The 14,884-nt window shown below is 48.7% G+C and overlaps 5 protein-coding genes across 5 annotated transcripts; 4 read left to right on the top strand and 1 right to left on the bottom strand.

Annotated features, from left to right (window-relative positions):
• The first annotated feature begins 2,958 nt into the window (after positions 1–2,958).
• Positions 2,959–3,748, top strand: BKA67DRAFT_89243 (uncharacterized protein). The gene is made up of 3 exons (XM_046109524.1): positions 2,959–3,254; positions 3,354–3,648; positions 3,744–3,748. Exons 1-2 carry the CDS (start codon positions 3,071–3,073, stop codon positions 3,482–3,484), a joined length of 315 nt encoding a protein of 104 aa, XP_045952423.1. The 5' UTR covers positions 2,959–3,070; the 3' UTR covers positions 3,485–3,648; positions 3,744–3,748.
• BKA67DRAFT_89208 (uncharacterized protein) lies at positions 3,189–5,433 on the top strand. Its single transcript, XM_046109523.1, has 6 exons — positions 3,189–3,254; positions 3,354–3,644; positions 3,744–4,080; positions 4,142–4,881; positions 4,943–5,139; positions 5,209–5,433. Exons 2-6 carry the CDS (start codon positions 3,630–3,632, stop codon positions 5,255–5,257), a joined length of 1,338 nt encoding a protein of 445 aa, XP_045952422.1. The 5' UTR covers positions 3,189–3,254; positions 3,354–3,629; the 3' UTR covers positions 5,258–5,433.
• A 377-nt stretch (positions 5,434–5,810) lies between these two features.
• BKA67DRAFT_695853 (meiosis protein SPO22/ZIP4 like-domain-containing protein) lies at positions 5,811–9,119 on the top strand (the record flags this gene model as incomplete). Its single annotated transcript, XM_046109319.1, has 9 exons — positions 5,811–5,874; positions 5,933–6,283; positions 6,341–6,492; positions 6,543–7,280; positions 7,328–7,455; positions 7,510–7,934; positions 7,990–8,550; positions 8,599–8,771; positions 8,821–9,119. 9 exons carry the CDS (start codon positions 5,811–5,813, stop codon positions 9,028–9,030), a joined length of 2,802 nt encoding a protein of 933 aa, XP_045952421.1. The 3' UTR covers positions 9,031–9,119.
• A 499-nt stretch (positions 9,120–9,618) lies between these two features.
• BKA67DRAFT_663784 (uncharacterized protein) lies at positions 9,619–10,098 on the top strand (the record flags this gene model as incomplete). Its single annotated transcript, XM_046108249.1, has 3 exons — positions 9,619–9,647; positions 9,706–9,828; positions 9,897–10,098. The coding sequence occupies 3 exons, from the start codon at positions 9,619–9,621 to the stop codon at positions 10,096–10,098; spliced, it is 354 nt and encodes a 117-aa protein (XP_045952420.1).
• A 1,787-nt stretch (positions 10,099–11,885) lies between these two features.
• On the bottom strand, positions 11,886–13,940 carry BKA67DRAFT_582689 (beta-1,6-galactanase). Its single transcript, XM_046104015.1, has 3 exons — positions 13,328–13,940; positions 13,185–13,275; positions 11,886–13,134 (listed from the first exon to the last, which is right to left on the bottom strand). Exons 1-3 carry the CDS (start codon positions 13,572–13,574, stop codon positions 12,045–12,047), a joined length of 1,428 nt encoding a protein of 475 aa, XP_045952419.1. The 5' UTR covers positions 13,575–13,940; the 3' UTR covers positions 11,886–12,044.
• Positions 13,941–14,884: the final 944 nt, after the last annotated feature.

Raw genomic sequence — 14,884 nt, 5'->3', positions numbered from 1 at the left:
ACCTGAGCAGCAACGACGGTGCGTGGTGGCTGGACGGCACAGAGAACCGGAGCGGCGACGACCAGTATCAGATCGGCCGGCCGCATGGTTTGTTTGCAAAGAGCTCTCTGGGGGTGGACTAGGAGTGCATGGGTGGGAAGAGAGCTCCCGAGGGTAGAACAATTCCGTGTGGGAACGGACCGCTTCTGCCTTTTTAAGTGCAAAAGCAAAAAGGCAATGGAAGAAATCAAGATGGCCAAACGGTAAAATGGGCGTTGCCCGCGGCAGCAAGCCACTGGATAATAAACAATACTGGGGAAGATGGGTGCAGGAGGTGGCTGCAGTAGTCCGGGTGGGTGCAACAAGCAAGGTGCAGGTCGCAGGTTGGGGGGCTCTCTCGTGTTGGAGACCTTTGGAGACCTCGGTGGCACAAAAAGCACGGTGGGTAGAGTTATCGCTCGTGTTTTAGTTTATACAAACAGTACTCCGTACTTGCAGTGGGTAGATCGGCTAGGCCTATGTATTTAATATCAATGCAAATGCGGCAGCGGGGGCAGGCGATCGGTAACGAGCTTGACCAGTTCAAGGTTCTGCTCGGTCAAACTTGGAAGAGAACTGCTGTTACCAAGAATCGAGCCCAGACCAGATCACAACGCGACGAGGGAAAAGGTACGTGATGGTGTGGGTGGAATTTTCTAGCGTCAACTTGTACACGATGTGTTCTGCGTTTCTTCTGGTGGTAAGTAACTCTTGCGCCATCGGGAAAAACCTTCTTCATGTGCTGCTGTCGTTTGCGCCCGTTTCACAAGGCCTGCCTTGGAAGTTGACTCGAGGTTGGATGAAAGCGCTTGAGTCAAGGGCCGATTGTGACGGATCCACCAACTTCACATTGGTTTAACTGGAGATGATCGTCCTTATCGCGCAAGTCACGTTGCGGCATATACTTTTTGATCTAAAGTATGCTTACCCTTCTTTAACATGTTGGTTGATGACGGAAAGGGCACAGGGGTATGCGACCGTTTCGTGTCGTCGTTCTCGTTTCTTCGGTCGGGTCCCAGACAACCTGCGTCGCTCCAGCCTCCACGGAGGGCTGGTATCGTTGATCCCCGATGCACTACGAGAGCCTCACGCAAAGGGGGCAACCCCCAACTTATCTTTCCGATGGATGAGACAAAGCAGAGCGGTGGTCCAGCCTCCTCAAGCTTTGTGCTGAAAGCTTCAGCTCTCACGGCAAGCTAGCTGCATGCGAACAGGTCTATCGACTGCACGCCTGAGCCGCTTAACTCTAGCCCATCCCAATAGTTCAGCTCAAAAGTCATAGCTGCTGCATCGCTGCACTTTGGAGCAGAGTCTGACTCTACATGATTTTTCCATAAGCGCAGGAAACATTTATCATCTCGGCCGGGTAATGCCGCTTAGGCTGGGAGTCTGAATCTCATGGTTCTCGAATCTGTGACTTTCAAGATTCTTTCTTGGTACGCATCTTATCAGGGTGACTTATGCATAGAGGGTACGTCATTGGCAAGGGTTCAACGGGAGTGCGGCATGGAGTCTCCCAAGACATGATGCACCATATATGAGGGGGGTCATAACAGCATGTCGTGAACTTCCACACTGGGCTCTTGCAACCTAAGCATCAAGAAACATGCGCTTTATCTCATCATGGAAGCGCAAGAATTCCGTAGCAGGCATATTTGGACTGGTCTGGCTCATGTGCGGTATGCCATTGATTATCACGAAACTTGGTGCTCGGTCGCTTTTCGAATTGCGGCAGTTTGATAATAAGCAAAGTACTGTATCTGATTGCCATGAACGTTTTGATCAAGCACTTTGACCCTTACGAGTTCGTCCGATTTGACACTTGGAAACGATAATGTCATATCAAGACTCGTGCAAGTGCAACGAAAGCAAACGGCAGAGACATGGTCGCATCTATGTTCGTAACCATGTTCGGTCTTTTTCTTTCTTTTTTTCAATCAATGCTTTCCTTGGCCATGAGTGCCGGCGCCACCTGCGGACTGCAACCGGGAGTACTCGCGGGATCTTGTGGAATAGTTCCAGAAGAAATTGAAGTTTGTTGCATCGTCATTGTGCCATGCTCGCACCTATTGAGCACCTGGCGAGAGGGGAAAAGCACGAGCTGCTGTGTCCAGCGCTTGGCAAGGCGTAAGGCGGTTCTCCCCATTGCCAAGGAACGTTTTAAAAAAGAAATATGGGTGACTTGGCGTAGTGAGTGAGCCTTAATATAGCAATCGTAACTCGCGCGTGCATGAGTACCCTTTATCAGATGGAAATTGGTTTTATGATCCGCGGCTGCTGTCGCGTGCGCAAAACATCAAGTCCTGGCTTGGCGCTGTGAGGTACCTGGCGGACCTGAATACTCCGTACGGTACCGCCCATGGTTGATTTTCACCCTCTCTGTTATGTACTACGTAGGGTCAGTCGTCTACGGTCAGATCTAGTCCAGAAGAGCAAATGGCGGAATTTGGAAAGGTAAGACGGCAAAGAGCTGCCCCGCTAAGCCGAATACCCCTGTCGGAGTCAGAAGAAAAGATGGAGAGAAGGAAGCTGGAACCCCTCGGTTGGGTTCCCAATGGCAGAAATCCCATTCGTGGTGGATCGAATTGGCTCTTATCTGCTCCAGTTGACTGGTACCGTCGAGGCTCGGCTGCTTGTGCATGCAGGACAGGTGAACATGACAGTTGAAGAAAGCTGGAGTTTCATGGAGTTGCAGGTCAGAATTTAACTTTGCGCCAGTGACTGCTGCGCCGACATCTCCCCCAAGAGCATCGCGAGCCCTTTTCCAGCGCGTACTTGTGCCGGCGCCCTTTCTCGTGTCTGGCTTTCGCTGCAGCATAAACACCATCCATGACTTTCGCAAAGACGCGCGCGCGCAATACAGAGCAGATTTGTACGAAGAGAAGGCGACCCTCGGGACGCTCGTGACCAGCTCGACTTCTGCCGAAACTGCAAATACCCGCAGGCCTTCCCTCGATGATCCACGAGCTACCTACACATTGCGTAACCTAGGGGCCCAATGGGAACGCAATTCAATGTCCAAACCCGAATAATCTGAAGCAGAAGAGCAGAAATGGCGGGCGACGGTAGCAACAGCCAGGCTGCTGCCAAGGACACAAAGTCCGACAGCGATACGAGTGGGAATGCAAGATCCAAAGACAGCACCCCTACGACGACAGCCACCAGCGCTGTCCCAGCCGCCGCAGGTACTACAGAGACGCATAAAAGTCCCAGAAAGAGGCGCAAAGTCAATCACGGTATGCTGTACCTCGCTGCTAAATTCTCCCATTCACTCGACCCAATGTCGAGGTCGTATCCATAAAATATTGGCTAATTTCGGGCTCGCGTTCCTACAGCTTGTGTCTACTGCCGCCGATCTGTAAGCCACCCATCCAGTCTTGCCCAACATATGCCGCCATCCCTAGCCATTGGGTCCACGTCTGCGCGTATGCGCCTGCGTGAGGCTTTGTCCCCTATCTACCGTTGATCTCTGAGACAGCAGCTGCCATGCGCACGAACCCTGCCTAGCCACTCTCCCACATGGCCTTGATCTGATAGACCCTCCTCCTACGTGTTTTCTCCCGCCCAAGTATGACAATTGGCTAACACTTAGGCTCTTGGGCTTCTAGCATATGACATGCGATCTTGTATGTAAGATCTCTTTTCTTGCATCGTTCCCAGGAGAACGTGGACCAATGGGTCCACGCAGATGGACAATTCACTAAAGCCTGTTGGCGTCACTCTAGGAGAGGCCGTGTACGAGATGCATCAAAAGGAACATAGCTCATCTTTGCCATGACGAGCCCAGAGATCCGGAAGCAAAGAAGTCCAAGACTGGCCATACAGCAGCCAGCCAGGACGAATCAGAGCACCAACCTGACCTCGCGCGAAATTCCATAGACCAAAGCGAGACCGCGGCAATGGGCCCGCCATCTTTTAATGGCAATGGGGCTACCCAGAGCAGCAAGCAAGGTTTTGGTGCAGGTGCAGGTGCGCTGGGCCAGGCAAATCACCTACAGCTTGTGTCACCGAATCCGGTCTCCGGAATACAGGCCAATGCCTCTAACAGCAATATGAACCAATGTAGGTCTTGTAGAACCTTTATGAGCATTTAAGGCCACAGGAAGCTGAGGTGATCGTACAGTTGCCGGATTTTCTGATGCTTGGTTGACTGCTCAAAACCAATTTCACGATATGCACAGCTACAATCCCCAGTACATGCTGGCCCCTGAAGTCACCCATGAATTTAATCTCCTCAACGATTTCTTGAACACCAGTCTCCTCGACGACACTGGGGCTTTACCAGAGGATCAAAATCTGTTCAGAAATCACCAGTCCGACATGGCTGGCTTACCGGGTAGCAACAATCTGCTACCTCCCAGCGCCACGCAAGGTTCCATGTTGCCGCCGAATGCAGAACATGGCAGCTCCATTCCAAGACCAGCAAGCGTCATACCCGTAGACAAAACACGCGATTTCTATCTGCAAGCTGCTGATCCTTCTGGTAACGATACGCCAGAGGAACGCATGCAACGCGTCCTGAAGGCGAAATATGACGCAGGCTTGCTGAAGCCTTTCAACTACATTAAGGGGTATGCACGACTCGGCAAATACATGGATAGCCATATCGCCCCTCCCTCCAAGCAGAAGATCCTACGCCAGCTTGACCGCTTCCGCCCGAAATTCCGCGAGAAGATACATGCCCTTACAGATATGGAGCTCATATACGTTGAGATGTGGTTCGAGCGCACGCTGCTCGAATATGACAGAGTATTTGCAGCAATGGCTGTGCCAGCTTGTTGCTGGAGAAGAACGGGCGAGATATTCCGTGGCAACAAGGAGATGGCGGAGCTAATTCACGTTCCTGTCGAAAGGTTACGGGATGTGAGTCGAGATAAGGCAACAAACACCTTGACGTGGCGCGCTAACGATTCCTTGGGAACAGGGCAATATATCTTTGCACGAAATCTTGACGGAAGAATCCCTCGTTCGGTATTGGGAAGAGTTTGGAACGATCGCCTTTGACCCTGCTCACGACAGTCTGTTGACGGCCTGTGCCTTGAAGAATCCCGACGACGAGTCGAAAGATCCTATAGTAAACTGCGCATTTTCATTCATGATTCGGCGAGATGACCACAAGATGTAAGAATCAACCGCGCTGCTTACGTTTGATGCGTCACTAGACCTGAACCTAAAGCTGACCCCATACAGACCCAGTCTCATAGTGGGAAACTTCCTCCCACATGATCCCGCGCATTGAGCCCCAGACTTCAAAGAACAATTCCCGATCGCCCGCAGCCGAGATGAATGCTGTATTGTATATAAATATGAGGCGTCAAATGTGCTCCTTGTGAACAGGTATTATTTGCTAGTCCGAGGTTGGCCGATTGCGATAGATGACGAGAAGAAGTGGTGAGCCAAGGTGGTATACCTTATCCCGTGCACTTGACGGCGACTACTGAGCACAAATACTGGTCTACCAAGACGTAGTGACCTAGAAATATGTTGTTGCATTCAGTCTAGTGGGTCAATGTAAGGCAAATTGGGAGGTTAATCAAGTTGGATAGTATTCAAGGCAAGTGCGGTCCAGTGGGTGCCTGCCTTCCAACACTCAAGGCGTCATGCTTAACAATACCACATTTTTCAAGCTCAAACCTGAAATCATCACTCCTGCTGCATTTCGAAATTTGTCACTCATCAATCGGGTTTGCATGAACAACGACATTACATCTGCTCTTCTCGAAGGAAAACTGTTGCAGCGTTTTTCCTAGTGAATTCGTCAGTCCGCCATCTTTTCTTCCGCTGAATTACCAATGGCCCCATACTCCCAAACCACCACCGCCGGGAAAAAAGATAAACGTGTAGATGCAATCCTTGGTATGCTGATAGTCTAATCCGCCAGCTTAATCTGACTACTCTGATATCTGAACCATAGCTTTCGCTCAGGAGACGCAGAAGAGACTGCCTAATTTAAGAGACAAGAACCAAATCCAATATTTAAATGACGAGCTCGAGAAACAGATCCGCACTGCCAAATCTCTTTTGACACACGGATTTCAAAGGCGCGAGCAGCTCAACTTAACAGGCACGGATCTTTGGAACCTATGTGTTCGATTGAATCATGATAACGAGGACCAGTTGTTGTCTTTCCGCAGGACCATAACTCTTTGCAGGGTCCTTGCCTTCGAGCTTCTGATGCTAGCAACTGATATCAACAACAATGCACCACCGAATGACTTGATCCGCTTGGCCAAGCTTGCCATCAAAAGCGGAAAATCATGCATTAGTAAGTTGCAGGTTTCTCAAAAAGCGGATACCTACACATCTGCTTAAAGTTGTTTAGATGCAGGCGAAATCGAGTTTGCGCTTCTTGTTCTGCAGAAAGCCGTCGACTACAATGGGATTTTGCAGAAATTGGAGGACGAATTATCAGAGGACGAACAGACCATCCGCAGAAGACTTGAAGCAGAGTATTTCATTCTTCGAACAGTATTAGTAAGCAAGAGTATCACCAACCATGCAGATAGTCACTTACTTCGATTGAGTCGTGGAAAGAAGGCCGCCTCGATGTCGCCGAGCACATGTACGCCAAATCTGAGTCGTTATTGCAGAGGCTGGATTCGATTTCGGCTGAAAGTTTGGCCGACGCCCTCTATGAGATTGGAAACGACCTTCTCCAAAAGAGTGATTTCCTAATGGCCGTCAAGTGGCTCGAAAGAGCGTATGAGCTTATTAACAACCAGGAGCTTGAGCAGCTATCACGAGAAGCCGTCGAACTTCGTCTCTCCATACTGCACAGCCTCGTCCACTCACTTCTAGGTTTGGAATCTACCGAGAGCTTCAAGAGAGCAGAAAACCATGTTGCCTGCGTCGAATCGGAACTTGGAAACAAGCTTGTCGTCTTGCTTCTACGATTGGAAATCCTTCAGAAAGTACCAGCAGAAGTGTTCGACAGCGAGGCTTATGCAAATATTCTTCGACGCATGGTCCGATCAACAGCTCTGAGCGACTCTACATTCAAACTACTTACTAGCCACATTCGCAGACTTTATGACAAAAGCCCTACGCTAGCATTTCAAGTTCTTGACCAGTTCCTTCTTGAAAAACTTGTGCCTTCCGAGAAATTGGAGTGGATTGAACATGCTCTCCTTCTCAGAGTCCTGCTGGCAACGATTCATAGGGACATCTCAGAAACGGTAGATAACTTGAAATTAGTTTTCGACCATACCGCCGAGGGCTTGGGTAGGGCCTTGACTGTCAACCCAGCTCAGGCTATCTTAACGGTTGGCTGTATCCTTCGCCAGACTGACCATTACTAACTGTTATGTAGCTCCTCTGGAAAAAGGTGGAATCACATTCTGCACAAGGGCAACTGGATCTGTGCGAGTCATGGTGCCATTTGGCCACTCACATGTTACTAGAACAACGTGGGCTCATCAACACTGGAAAGATAGGCAGGTCGGTATTAATTAAATTAATTAATTAGTGCAATTAGCTGACCAAGAACCTCAGAAAGCTTATTCTCTGTGCTCTGGAACGAAACGACCTGGACACCGCAAGAGAAGTACTCATGTCTATGGATGAAGGGACTCGAAGCCAACCAATGACTATATATCTGGCTCTGAAGTTAGCACTTCGCATTGACGACTCAGAACTGGCTGTAAGTTGCATCGAAGCAGTAGGTAAAGCAACTCCGAAAGATTCTAAGTTCTTATATGCATGTTGCCTGGATGCACAACAGAGCGGGGACAAAGTCTGCACCTTGAAAGCTCTGAAGCTTCTTGCAGAGAGAAATGGGTTTGGCCAAGATGGCGAAATTCATTTTCCAGCTCTTCTCAGGTCGATTATCCGCGTTCAGTCGTCTTTTCTTGAAGCGAGGGATGCCGCCGTTGATACTGAAATAGTTGTGGACGATCTTTGTAAAACCTTCGAAGGCGGTAAATACTCCGGCGCATTTCGATCTATAGGTAAAATGCTAATGATTCTTTCCAGTTGTGACGATGCTTAAGCGCGACCCCCAGGCTCCTGATGGCACAAAGCTTTTTACCATTCCAGAAATCAATTGGTTCAGCAAAAACGCATACAACTTGGGGATCAAACATGTTTCCAATTGGAAACTGCGATTCGTTATCAGAATACTTGACGCTTGTATTTCAATTGCTCAACATTATCCAAGGGATATGCCACGCCATGAGATGGGAGACATCCTTCTAAGAGATATGTTCTGTCACTTCATGATTGCCACGTCATATATCGCACTGGCCCGCTCGGAAGACAACATCGAGACACAACTGCAGGATTATCTCAATTCGCGCAAGCATGTCAGAGCTTTTGAGACGAGACTCGAGCATATGCCTTCAAATGACGAAGAATGCCACCATGATCTTAGGCTGAAACTAGCCACACTATTTGTTTTCGATTTCGAGGCTTGTATACATTTAAAGGCGTGGGACGAGCTTGTCACTATTGCTCGTAAATCTGGGACTTATAAAGATCTACAAACCCTGCAAGCCATCGCAGACAGTCTACTTAGGGCTCAGCCACCAACGCAAGGTTCGTGTTAAGCTTCCACAAGGGCAACCTCGAGGCTGATAGGTACAGTCGTCTATTCAACATTACGGTCTATCATCAACGATATCTTCAAATTGGAGAAGTTTGATAATGGAAAGCTTGCGAAGTATATGCGCTGTCTCATGAATATCACGATGTCTGATGCAAAACTGTCTTTGATGCTTATTGAGGAAATATCTGTCATGGTGAAACAAGCAGCAGAGGTATCCCATCGTGGTCGCACCTGGGAAACGTGTTCTGACTTCTACCTAGACAAAGAAATCGTTTCCAGAGGTGGAGCTCGAGTGGTTTGCCACGACCTCTTACAACCAAGCGATTGATTATAATCTGAGCAGAGAGGATGAGCTTAGTCGGAAATGGATTGGCCACGCTTTCACATTAGCTTACCATCTCCACGACGGCGGTGTTCTGGAGAAGACAATGCAGAAATGTTATACCAAGTTGAGCTGGGGCCCAGGGTAACAGTAGATAATGGAGACAAACAAGGAGTCGTGATGAGAAAGTTCTGGATCCCAACGTTCTTTTACGTTCAGTGTCTCACAAACCTGCCCAAAAGTTCCGATTAGATCAACTTGACCTCTCCACAGGAAGATTTATAAGGCGATCGACTGCTGGGCCTAAATATTTGCTCGATTTCGTGCATTCGTACTTTGATGATGTCTGAGCCTACCTGGTGGGAACTATGTGCATTGTTATAGTCGTAGCTAATTTGAAGACCAATGTTGTCCCACATAGGAACAATTTTACGAGCTTGGCAACCTAATCAACCAAAATCGCTTCATTTCAGTTGTATATTTACTGTTCGTTGTCAATCGTTTCATCAATACGTCGTCATAATTTCGGGATGATCTAGCCGTCACGTCAAGTTAATGACGTCGATGATTCAGCCGTTGGCGCGTGCTATTTGTACTGCGAAGCTTGATATCACCACTAATTTGTGCATCTCGTACCAACTCCCGAGTCATGCAACATCGTCTTTGTCGGCTAGCTATTTCTACGAAAGATCAAAACATAAGTTACAAACAGCAGAGCAGAAGCAACTCAGGCAAAATGGTCAAGGACAACGAAACAGTCATCGAGTGAGTAGCGCAAGCACTAGCGCGCCAAATCTGGGATATCACTAACACCTGATCCAAGAGAGTTCAATGAGCTCGTCAACATGTCCGCCTTGGACCTCGAGTCCTGGCTCAAAGAAGAGTCTTCCGAGAGCGCGGGCTGGAACAAAGGTGACGGCTCTGGTGAAACCATCGGTCACGAGAGGTGCGGGTTCCTGTATTCTTTTTATTCCCCATGCCCATGAGTAAGTTACTAATAACGAGGAACCTCAGCGGAGGCAAAATCGTTGAAATTCTAACGAAGAACCCGAAGAGGGATCCGGGGAAGTACGAGCAGGATGACGTTGATCACATGCGCAAGGTCGTTGCGTATTGTAAGAGACATCTGGCTCAGGAGGGCAAGGCGAAGCAGGATCCTGATAGTAAGAGTGCGCGGAGTTTGAAGAACTGGGGCCATGATCCGCAGAAGGCTTAAGAGAGATCATTGACGCTACTAGTAACTTGATCTCAGTTTGACTTGTTTTCCTTTATAATATTAGGCCGCCTATCTCATGTTACACGGATTTTCGTGACCTTTGGTGACCCAATCGGCTGACTGGTAGGACCTGGTATGTTCTCTTTACTTCTCATCTTACACCTCCTACCCTTGATACTGGCGTGAAAATCACTGCGCTCTGCTGTGTTATGTCTGTGGAGAGTCGGCATCTCGAAACCATCAGCATGCGATCACATGTAGCCTCGGCTCGACTTTCGGTCCTGCGCGGCTGTGTTGGAATTGCAGTTGGAGTGCTCCGAGCGACCAGGTCGTCTGGGGTTGTTGAGTTTGAGCATCCGAGCGAAGAGTGACTCGAGCATCAGTGCACAGGCAGCTGCTACACCTACGTTTTGTTGTAGGCTGTTAATCAGATAACATGTCAGCAATATCGAATAGCCCTGTAGTCGCAGTGGTTACTCACTGCCCAAAGAACTAGGTCCAACTATGGCTGGCAATTCAATCAGCACTCATGAAAATCGTTGCACGATTTGGTGAGCTGGATATTACCCATAAAGCCTTGTTTGGGTATATGTCGTCGTCTGTTGCATGATCAATTTGACAAAGCCAATAACCATGGCGCTGGGCAGATCTAAGTACAGCATAAATTCTGATCTTTCTAGTCTGAGAAGCGAAAGGGTCATCGATATTTTCTCAACGGCAATACTTCTGACTGCCTTATTGAATGAAACTCATCTCGAGGTACAAGTACCATTCATCGTTGGTAACCGTATCGTAGTGTCATCCAAGAGCACCATTCGCTCCGGCGATGATCTACGTGACCAAACCTCTAGAAAGAGTAGTAGCTATCAGGTATTTAGTCCGAGATGATGATTTGGAGGTACGTTTCAAGATCTGCCACTCTCGGCCGATCAGAGACGTGAGATCCGAAAACAACGTAGACTCTTCATTAGTCGATTCGTTTTGCCCCTTAAACCTTGCGTATTTTTTTGATCTTTGTTGAAGAAGAGCGGCCTCGAAGCTAAAGGGTACTACTCTGCATAGGTAGGGACTTTGGTATCTGCTTCTGATTGCGCTCGAGACAGGGTCAAGGACAACAAGGTCATTCCGCATATGTAAACTTGGCCCCTCAAATTTCTGATATTATTTCAATTCCTGCGTCTGTCTGTAGGCCTTTGTGTAGTTTTATCCGCAAAGCTGCGTTTCATTTCTGTTCTCACTTGTGTCATGTTCTTGCTGCATAGAATACTGGCAACTCTTTAAAGAAAACAGGGATTTCCCCGCTGGTATAAACCATTTCGATGACTTCGTTACCATTCACCTCAACCTCAATCACTATGTACATGAGACCGGGTACTTCCTAGCCTGTCATTAATACTTTATATGGGTCTAGGAAGATCAGTTGAGAAGTTGGTATGGATACCTTCCTGCGCGTGACACTGCTTGTGGAACTCTGGCACAGAATTCTGACACCAACAGTATTGGAACTGGTTCAAATACCAAGATGGCTTTTCTAAGTCACCCGTCTATTATGTTAGGTACACCAGCATGAGTGGCGATGGGGCATACTTCGCTCACAACGGCAGAACAGCAGGCAACGGGCAGGTCTAGTTGATTTGGGGCAACAGCGGCGGTAGCATTTCCGGAACAGGCAAAAATTGTTGCTGGAACACTGACTTTTCGCAATGTTATTCCGAGCCGTAAACGCTACGATAGATGGTCACCTGGGCGTTGACTTTCTTGAAACACACAAGCCAATCGGCGATATGCTCGACACCTTGAGCGGTACGCGGCTGTGATACATATATCTGTAGGGCTATCTATCGCGGGATTATGACGTCCTGAAAAGGGAACGGTCGATGGTCACTTGGCGTAACTATCAATGTTTTGATTATGATTATGCTAGATCAGTGTTTAGCTACTCGTAATTAGGAGATGGTGGTAACATTCATGGCCGCAACCCATGGCTTCCAATAGTTTTCGATGGTGTCAGGGTCCCTCCAACCGCTGAAGTCGAAGCTGGTCAAACCCCAGGTGTCGCCAACCCCCTGCGCACCACTTCTGATCCGGTAGCTACCAGCGTAGGCCCACATCATCCAGCTCACGCTATGTTTCTTGGTGTACTCCTGCATACAGTTCTGCAGGGTGTCGTTGTATAATGTAGAATCTTGAGCGTGTCCGAACTCGGAGAAGATCACTGGAGTAAGACGCTGAGCCGGTGGGCAGTCGTTCGTGATGTTGCACGCCGGAGGGGGATCAATTCCAAGGGCGTTGAATCCGTTTCGATAGAGGCCGGCCTCAACGATAGCGCAGTCGCCGGTATCAAGGTCGTTGGACATTGGGTACAAGTGCAATTCCCAGACGATCTTATCAGCAAACGGGTAGCTGTCAAGATCGAAGTAGACGGGCTCGCGACGTAGAGCATCGCGAACGGCATCGCATTGGTAGCAAGGTGCAGTGAGGATGTTCTTCTTGGTGGTGAGAGCAGACAAATCCTCGTCGAATTGCATGCCGGACCAGGTGATCAAGATGTCGGGGTTAGTCTCATGGATAGCACCTGCGGCTGCGCTCATGTTGCCGACCAAGGTGTTCCAATTGTAGTAAAGGTCCGTAACATTCCACGATGCGCGCAGCTCATTACGCAGAGACATCGAGACGACGTTCGGGTGGTCTTTGGCCCAGTCGGCGACGTAGGAAAGTCCACGCTTCCAGTTGGTCACTTTGAAGTTGTAGTCGTCAAACCAGGCGCCGCCATCGTAGTGCGAGCAGCACCACATGGCCTTGCCAATGTGCACGTCAGGGTGGATGAAGATGCCCTTTTCCAAAGCAATCTTCGCAATATCTGACCAGATCTCGAATCTTCCGGTCTGAGGTGTCCAGCTGGGGTTGTTGGCTACAATGTTCTTGGTCGCCCTTGTTCCGTTTTCGTACCCGAGTGCTAGGATCAGGGAAACTTCGAGCGGTACATCTTCACCATCTCTCAGGTATATGTCGTCGACCATCTCAATCGCATAGCCCCTGTGACAATTAGTCAAGCTCTATGAATAGTCGGGTCACTGGCGACTAACATGCGAACAAAGTTCCACCCAACACTCTTGATGTCTTCCAAAATGTCCTCGGCAGATTTCCACTCGAGGCCTTCCGGAATCATCGTCTCCCCTGAAGCAAATATCAGTACTGTTCCATTGTATTAAAGCGGCAGTAAACTCACCGCTCATGGGCCAATTTACACCAGCCCAGGTAACGGCCTCGCCTTTGCTGTTCACGATGTCACGCCCTTGGGTATTGAAGGGGCCATAGGGCCATGCGTTCGTGGATGTATTATCGGCTCGAGGCATGACATGCGTCTGCCATCTTGGTTCATGGCGGCCAGGTAGAACAGGAGCGATTGGCAGCAACGATGCAGAAACGCATGAGGCTACAGACGCTAGGAGCGCCGTTTGAGCGAATGACTTCATCTTGACTGGTCACCTCGAATATCCAATGGCGTAGACACAGAGATCACTCGGATCGCAATGCCATGTCGTCCGGGGGAACCAGCGATCTTTATTGATAATTCTGTACCCTCGCTAGTGCAGGATCTTCGCTTCATTCGACTAGACACATGCAACATCGCATGCGGGGTTTCCAACATCGTGAGAGTTGCCAGCCATTCTGACCAGACTTGGATGCCGGCTCCGTGTTCCCCGCATCAGATCAAGGCTTTTGCGAGCCATTCACAGGCCTCAATTCACCCCAAAATGACGTTGGAGATGGTGGACAGTTGGAGAATCTGGGGACTCTCCCCACATGTTTGTGGGGTCAGCCAGAGGGTTCATTACCGGAGCACTGATCTTGGGGCCTTGGCACTAGAGATCGGTAGGCTGTTTCCGTTGAACTCAGTTTCTATGGGTACTGTAGCTGGTCTTCATTCGAAGCCTGAGGTGAGAACGGGTCAATGTCGTACGAGAACGCGCGAGGAAATCCCGTATTGTAGTGCATGGTTCCCAAATTGTTCACCTTTGAACCGTGGCGCGCTTGGCTTTTACAGGTTCCGCGCATTCCATAGGCGTGCAGGACTCTCGTGATGATTACGAGATCTTTACGGAGTCTTGATCGTAAAAAGCATTTTTGGAATCAAGCTATAATTTTTTCCGTGTGTATGTGACTGCAGAATGAACTAGAATGCGAAGGTATAATCATGAGGCACTGCGTACCCCATCATAACAGAGTCCTATATCCTCCAGCTTTAGGGAAGCGGGTAGCGGGTTCGCAAGTGGATCGATCCACTAAGGTTAACTAACCTTAGGTTAGTTAGTTATACTACTTATACACTTGTCTTTCGTTCTCCTCAATCGACTCCAAAGACGACTGATACAGGTCATCGTTAAACTCTGCGTACCAAGCGGCCTTTTCATATCCTCCGCTTAACTGCCCGCAATTTCCTGCACGATGCACGTAGTACAATATCTCCCCCAAAAGGCTATCTCTTTTTTTTCTTCTTCCTTTTTTTCTTTTTTCTTTTTGAAGGCCTAAGCCCACTTTCACCTAATGGTAGACTAAATGAACGTGACGCCATTGTGCTCATTATACCTTTATTCTATTTCGTAGCCAATTTGACTTTAATAAGTCCTACTAATTAGTTAAGATGAACAACGACTTTTTCTCCGGTGGAGTAACTATGTTATTGGTGTTGTCCTTAAGCCTGCGTGTGATGACGTGAAAGAACTGCATCCCTTCAAACCTGCCCGGTTTGTAACATCATAAACGAGTACCACAGCGTCGGATC

The sequence above is a fragment of the Truncatella angustata genome (genome assembly GCF_020726525.1).
Source record: "Truncatella angustata strain MPI-SDFR-AT-0073 chromosome Unknown BKA67scaffold_10, whole genome shotgun sequence".
NCBI lineage: Eukaryota > Fungi > Ascomycota > Sordariomycetes > Amphisphaeriales > Sporocadaceae > Truncatella > Truncatella angustata.
Note: the sequence above shows the minus strand (reverse complement) of the source record. Positions and strands in the feature narration are given on the sequence as shown.